We start from the raw sequence: 7,940 nt of genomic DNA, 5'->3' as shown, positions 1-7,940 counted from the left end.
AGTGCTGGGATTAAAGGCGTGCGCCACCACGCCCGGCCTACAGACAAGCTTGAAGAAGCTTTGGGGGTCAAACATAGAAGAGTTACATTCAAGAGTAGTGAACCTTTGTAATTAGCTGCTTCCGAGCAGGGTGAATCACTTCATTGTTGAGTCTGGAGTGAGATACATTTAAACTATGTCTTTGCCTTTTGGAAGTTATATTCAAGTTTTTGAATTGTACCTGGATTCAGTATTTCTTGTACTAGTTTACTTTGTGTGTGAGTAATTCTGTCCTCCTGAAACTTGGTATTAACAGCATGAAAGGCTTGAAGATGATAAACACCTTTGTTTGTTTAGAAATCAGGAACATCTGCTTAAATTTTGTTGTTGAGGTTGGGCATATCCTACATGCTTTTCTTCTTTTAGATCAAAAGAATGATTTAGAATAACCTTAAGCTAATTATAAACTGGACTTTAAAATAATCTTTAAGATTTGCAGTTCATTTCCCCAAGTTTTCTAACGTCTCCTTGCAGGCCAGTTTGAGATAGAGAAGAGTTGTGAGCTGCTCTTTCAGATGGCGGAGTCTGTTGACTATGATTATGATGTACAAGATACCACGCTAGATGGCTTGTTGATTCTGCCATGTTACGGCTCTATGACAACAGGTAAATTCCTTACTAGGAAAGAAAACGTGACTGTCCAGTAAAGAGTTTTTTAAATGATTTCTTTCTTTTTAATTCATATATTCCTGTGTGTGTCAGTGTGAATATGTATACAAGCTTCGGGGGCAGCCAGGCCAGCAGGGAGGGGTGTCTTGCATACCTTAGCACAGTAGTTGTAGTGTGAATTGCTTAATACAGGTGCTGGGAACCAAACTCTGGTCCATTCAAGAGCAACAAGAGATTGACCACTGAGTTATCTCTCCAACCCCCTCTAAAAATGTTTTTATTGAATTACTGTGTATATTCAGAAAAAATAGAGAGTTTGGATCAAAAAATTTCACAAACTGATCTCAGTTTTATAACTTCCAGGCATTAACCCAAATCATGAAATAGAACCATCATCCCTTGAGAAAACTGATTGTGTTTAAGATCCTTTCATGGTAACTTTTGAGAACCTTGCATCTCCTTCTTAGTATTTTAAGAGTGGATTGGGCTGGAGAGATGGCTCAGTGGGTAAGAGCACCGACTGTTCTACCAAAGGTACTGAGTTCAAATCCCAGCAACCACATGGTGGTTCACAACCACCCATAATGAGATCTGATGCCCTCTTCTAGTGTTTGAAGACAGCTACAGTGAACTTATAATAATAAATAAATCTGTGGGCCGGAGCAAGTGGGGTTGGCCAGAGTAAGCAGAGGTCCTAAATTCAATTCCCAACAATCACATGAAGGTTCACAACCATCTTTACAAGTACAGTGTGTACTCATATACATAAAATAAATAAATCTTAAAAAAAAAAAAAGAGTGGATTATGTGCTCTCTCAACAGAACAAAATTACTTGTGGGGAGATTCTCTGAAGTGAGGACTGTAATCTCTCTATTTATAGAAACCTGGATATGTCTCGTATTAAAGCAGTGTGAACTTTCTTTCCCTGTGATCATCTAGTTGGGATATGTGTGTATATTCAAAGAGGATGCACAAACTTAGCATTTGGCTATAATAAATACTATTGGATGATAGAATTTGTTCTGTAAAACTTCTTTTTTATTGGATTAGACTTATAAAATGAAAAGGATGTTGTGACTGGAGAGATGGCTTAGTGGTTAAGAGCACTGACTGCTTTTCCAAGCAAGACATGGTGGCTCTCGACTGTTATGTAGCTCCAATTCTAGAGAATCAAAGCCTGCTTCTGGCCTCCTTGGGCACTGAACACATGAGGTACATAAATACACATGCAAGCAAAGCTCCCACACACATAAAAATAGTGATAATAAACTTTTAATTAGATAACTAAGAAGATATTAACCAGAGGCTATTGTAGTTTGATTAAATTAGCAGTTAACCACAGACCAGATGTTATTTTTGAAATCTTTTGTGATAGTAGGTACTTGATAATAGATTAGTGTTCTCCATTTTATATCTTAAAGGCATCTCTCTCTCTCTCTCTCTCTCTCTCTCTCTCTCTCTCTCTCTCTTTCTTTCCTTCTCTTTTGTTTTTGTTGTTTTGTTTTTTGAGATAAGATGAATCTGTGTGGCCCTGGCTGTCCTGGACTTGCTTTATAGACTAGGCTGACCTAGAACTCCAGAGAGCCATCTGCCTCCTGAGTGCTGGGATTAAAGGTGTGTGCCACTACAGCCAGGCTTATAGGCAATCCTTAAGGTGCTTATTGTTATCTGGACTTAAATAACTTTTTTGTGACTGGTAAATTCAGATCCATGGTAAAGAGACAATGTGGTGTGCACCTGATCCCTGTGACTGCTCTTTTTCTGAGGCTGTTGCTAGCCCTTCTTCCCCAGCTGTGTTTTCCTCAGTGAAATGAGACTGTTTCTTATGGCTTGCACTTTAACTTGCTGTTTCCTTAACAGTCTTTGTTTTAGAGAGGTCTTAGGCTTACTTGCCATTTCCATGACTGACTCTTGAGAGTCTTCCAGTTCTTTCTTGTTCTTGAGCTTATATCTCTTGGGTCTTTTTTTTTCCCTCCAAGACAGGGTTTCACTGTGTAGCCCTGGCTGTCCTGGAACTCACTCTGTAGACCAGGCTGGCCTTGAACTCAGAAATCCGCCTGCTTCTGCCTCCTGAGTGATGAGATTAAAGGCGTGTGCCACCACTGCCCAGCAAATGACAGTTCAGATGACTGTGAGCCACCAAGCAGTAGCTGGATTTGAACCAGGGTCTTTTGGACCTGCAGTTGGTGTTCTTGCCCACTGAGCCAGGGCTCCAGCAGCTCTTGGGGGTCTTGTAAGTCAACTTTCTGACATGTGCATTTATTATCCCAGATCTTCCAACCCAAGGCGGCCACCACCACACTTGGCTCTTCACCATGGGTTCTGAATTTATTAGTAACAAAAAATTATTTAGGTCCAGAAAACTTACAGCAGAGGAGTTCTTTTACCATTTCTTTCTTTTTTAACCATTGCTAGAGTTGGGATCTCTCTTTCTCTCTCTCTCTCTCTCTCTCTCTCTCTCTCTCTCTCTCTGTGTGTGTGTGTGTGTGTGTGTGTGAGAGAGAGAGAGAGAGAGAGAGTTGAGTTGTTCTGTGCTCTGCTAATTCATTTTCCATGACTTACTTTGCCATCCAGCTGCAGTGGTAGCCATCCTTTCCAAAAGCATACTTGTGGTCCCACCATGACTGTGTGATATGATCGTCTTTATTTCTAAGCCTATGTTATTTTCTGTGTTCATGTATGTATCTGTGTGATGGAGTTGTATGACTGAGTGTGACTATAACTATCTTTAGAGGTTTTGGGTTAATTTTTCTTTTGAGTACTACCATAGGTAAGCTATTGCTGATCTATTATGAGAATAATAATTGTTATAGTAGTTTGAGCAGTGCAAAGAGGCCTTGAGGTGAAATTGATGAAGTATTGAGTAAAGTGCTGGGAGGTTAGGTGAGGGGAGAGACTCCAGATTCCTGGGATCTATCTGCCCCTCCTTTAAAGATTTTTCTTAAAGATTTATTTTTATTTTTAATTATGAATATGTCCCTGTGTGGGTGTGTGTACATTATTGATGGTGCTGCAAAGGCACTGTGTCCACCTAGACTACTAGTTACAAGCAGTTCATTGTGAGCTGTCAGACATGGGTCCTTGGGAGGAGAGTATGTGTTCTCATACCATGCTCCATCTCTGCAGCCCATGGGGTTTTTCAGCTCTTCTTAGTTGGGTTTCTGCACCACTGCACTTCTTTTCTGTATTTTTGTTTCTGTGGGTATTGGGGACACTTTTTTAACCTTACTTTTTTGCATTGTTGTCATGGTTTGGTGACATAAAAGTTTCACTTGAGTGTAAGGAAATGGAGAAGTGTTTCTTGGTTGTGGTTTATAGAAAAGATTTTTTACACTGACCTATAGCTGGGTTGATGAATAGGTAAAACAAATAAGAGGCTATTATGAGACAGGATTTTACTGTGTGGCCTAGGCTGGTCTTGAGCTTGGGATCCTTCTGACGATCTCCTGAGTACTGAAAATCACATGGGGCTCAAGGCAGATAGTTTCTATCTACTCTTTTTTCAGCATTAGCTATGATATTGTCTATTAAATGAACATCTTAAAATGTCTTCCCAGTTGAGACATCTAATATTCTTGTCTGTCAAATGTGGACAGGTGCTATGCAGTCCCTTCTAAGATTACATAAACTGGCTCTTTGTCCTGGACCGTGCCTAGCAACCATTTATTACCTTACTGTAGGGAGATGTTTTTATAATTATGTATAAATATATGTGTGTCTGTGTGGGTGTGTGCAAGTGTGAAGCAGGTGCATGAGAAGTCCAGAGCAGGGTGTCAGGTCCTTTGAGCTGGAGCCACAGGCTGTTGTGAGCCATCCCACATGGACTCTGGGAACTGACATGGCTGCTGGGATCCAAGATGGGGTCCTCCACAAGAGCAGTAAGTTCTCTTATTCTTAGCCTCTAAGACAGATCTCTTAAGCTGGATATGAAAATCTTAAAAGTGAAACAGTTTTAGTTTTTGTCATTACAGTTTATATTCCAGATTATTTAAGAGGTGATAAACTAGGTGTAATGGCACACATCTTTAAATCCAGCACTCAGCAGGCAGCCTGGTCTATAAGGAGAGTTCCAGGACAGCAGAACAGCCAGGGGTACTCAAGAAAGAGAAAAAGTGTGTGTGTGTGTGGGGGGGGGGTTGTTGAAGGGGTGGGGAGAGATGGAGACAGGGGAGGGGTGAGAGGGAGATGAAAATACAACTTGTAATGAAAAGAAATGGGTTCTTTTAAGCTTGATGTCCACAAGAGCATGTTTTAAAACCTTTTTCTCCCCTCCTTATATATTTTTAGATCAACAGAGGAGAATATTTTTGCCACCTCCTCCTGGAATTAGAAAATGTGTTATATCCACCAATATTTCTGCAACATCTTTGACAATAGATGGGATCAGGTACAACTTTTAAAAGTCTTTTATTTGTTTGTATGTGTGCTAACAGAGGTCAGATGACAGCTTGAGGATGTTGGAGTTTGCCTTCCACCATGTAGGCTTTAGAATTGAAGTCAGGTGGCCAGACTTTGATACAAGTGCCTTTACCCCCTGAGCTGTCTTGTTGGCTCAGGTTTAACAACTTTTGTAAGTTCTCTAAAAGTAAGGTCATCATTTGGTCAGTCGGACATCATTACAGGCTTTGCAAACCCATGGTCTTCACTAACTCCCTTGGGCCCTGTTGTTTAGTGTTTCTTAGGTGTATTTTCAGTGTGCATATACACAGAGGCTAGAGGACATTGTGTGTCCTCTTATGTCACTCACCCTATTCCTTTTGTCTTAGTCTGGGTTTCTTTTCCTGCACAAACATCATGACCAAGAAACAAGTTGGGGAGGAAAGGCTTTATTCAGCTTACACTTCCATACTGCTGTTCATCACACCAAAGGAAGTCAGGACTGGAACTCAAGCAGGGCAGGGAACAGGAGCTGATGCAGAGGCCATGAAGGGATGTTCTTTACTGGCTTGCCTCCCCTGGCTTGCTCAGCCTGCTCTCTTATAGAACCAAGACTACAGTCCAGAGATGGCACCACCCACAAGGAGCCTTTCCCCCTTGATCACTAATTGAGAAAATGCCTTACAGTTGAATTTCATGGAGGCACTTCCGGAGCTAAAGCTCCTTTCTCAGTGATAACTCCAGCTGTGTCAAGTTGACACAAACCCTGCCAGTACAGGCAGGGTTTTTCACTGAACCTAGAGATCCTTTTTTTTTTTTTTTAATATCTAGGCTGGCAGCCAACACCCATTAATCTCTGTCTCTGCCTGCTCTGCTAGAGTTAGAGGCATGCCAGGACCATACCTGGCTTGTTCCATGGGTCCTAGCATCAGAATACCAGTCTCCATGATTATACAGCAAGTGCCCTCAACTGCTGACTCATCCTTCCAGCCTCTGTTTAATGTTCTTAGCTTATGTTCGCTCACCTTTTCTTTAAAATTTTGGTCTCACTGTGTAGACCTGGCTGACCTGGAGCTCACTAGACCAGGCTGGCCTCAAAATCAAATCTGCCTGCCTTTGCGTCCCAGGTCGTTGTGGTTAAAGGTATGCACTACCACACCTAGCTCACCTTTCATTTTTTATAATTACTATTGCTTTAAATGGGAAATGAAGTAGGCGATACACTCTGAATTGTGTATTCCTTGTAATTATTTGGTAACTTGAGATCTTTTTCCTAAATACAAGAAAATACAATGCTTCATAAGTTTCAGCCAGCTGTTGTTCTAACTATGGTATTAATGTGGACCTTGCACAATCTGATACGTCTGTCTGTCTTCCAGCCCAATTTGGTAATTTGTTCCATGTAATGCTTATGTGGAAATAGCATTTGTTACTTCTTCCTTCCTTGTGAAGCTCAATTGTCTGGGGTGTAATCAGTAATGCAGACTGATCTTGAGTAAAAGAAGAATCACTTGCAAAGTTCATTTCTGGAGTCAGAGCTAATGTAAGCCATATCCCTTTCTGATGCTTACTTTTTATTCAGTGTATTTTATATCCTTAACTAAGTCTGTCTGCCTCCCACACAAAGGCCAGACCACAGTCTCTAAGACTCAATTGCTTTTGAGTGAATGAGTAAAGAGAAATTACATTTCTTTTGCTTAAAAAAAAAAAGTTTAAGGGCTGGAGAGATAGCTCAGTACTTGAGAATACATGCTATTCTTCCAGAGGACCTGGGTTCAATTCCTACCCACCACATGACAACTCAAAACTGCTTGTAACTCTAGTTTCATGGGATACAGTAAGTACTCTGTCTTGGACTCTGCAGGCTCAACACACACACACACACACACACACACAGACACACACACACACACACACACACTTGGACTCTGCAGGCTCAACACACACACACAGACACACACACACACACACAGACAGAGAGAGAGAGAGAGGCAGACAGAGACGGACAGACAGAGACGGAGATTTAAAAGAGTATTTGCTGTGACTTCAGGGTACCTGGTTTTGATTCCCAGCCTTCACATGATAATTCAAAACTGTATGATGTCCAGTTCCAGGGGCTCTGATGCCATTTTCTGGCTTCTGTGGACACTGCATTCATATGGTGCATACACACACACACACGTGCATTTGTGTATATGTGTATATAAATATATATATATATGGCAAAACATCTATATGCATAAAAAAATGTTACAAAATAAAAATAGGGCTGGAGAGATGGTTCAGCAGTTAAGAGCACTGACTTTTCTTCCAGAGGTCCTGAGTTCAGTTCCCAGCAACCACATGGTGGCTCACAACCATCTGTAATGGGATCTGATGTCCTCTTCTGGTGTGTCTGAAGACAGCTACAGTGTACTCATACACATTTAAAAATAAATAAATAAATAATGGTTTCTTATCCAGGTGATTTGGAATTGCATCTAATGCTAGCATTCAGTAGGCACAGGCAGGAAGATTTTAAGTTTGAGACCATACTGAGCTACATAGTGAGTCCCCCTGGGCCATATAGTAAAACCTTATACCAAAAATAAAATATAAATATTTCAAATTTAAAAGAAAACAGTAGTGATTTTTTTTTAATAAAGGTGTTCGAGGAGAAGTAGAGTACATTGACTTCTGTAATTTTATGTTTCCCAAACAGGCCCAAGCCTTTAGAATGTTGTTTAGTAAAATGATAGACTTGGTACTTTTCCTCAGTTAACTTTTGCCCGCTTAGTTCTACATTGGCTTAAAATGGAATGCTAAAGAATTAACTTTGAGCCGGGGCCTAGCAAACACAGGAGTGGATGCTCACAGTCAGCTATTGGATGTATCACAGGGCTCCCAATGGAGAAGCTAGAGAAAGTACCCAAGG

At 40.9% G+C, this 7,940-nt stretch overlaps 1 protein-coding gene across 1 annotated transcript in view; it reads left to right on the top strand.

Annotated features, from left to right (window-relative positions):
- The window catches only part of Dhx40 (DEAH-box helicase 40), a 40,509-nt gene that overhangs the window by 9,309 nt on the left and 23,260 nt on the right, over positions 1–7,940 (top strand). The window contains exons 7-8 of the mRNA XM_021177595.2: positions 514–645; positions 4,937–5,036. Coding sequence (XP_021033254.1) covers positions 514–645; positions 4,937–5,036 — 232 coding nt within the window. The remainder of the gene's footprint in view (positions 1–513; positions 646–4,936; positions 5,037–7,940) is intronic.

The sequence above is a fragment of the Mus caroli genome, chromosome 11 (genome assembly GCF_900094665.2).
Source record: "Mus caroli chromosome 11, CAROLI_EIJ_v1.1, whole genome shotgun sequence".
NCBI lineage: Eukaryota > Metazoa > Chordata > Mammalia > Rodentia > Muridae > Mus > Mus caroli.
This window is presented reverse-complemented; position numbering and strand designations above follow the sequence as displayed.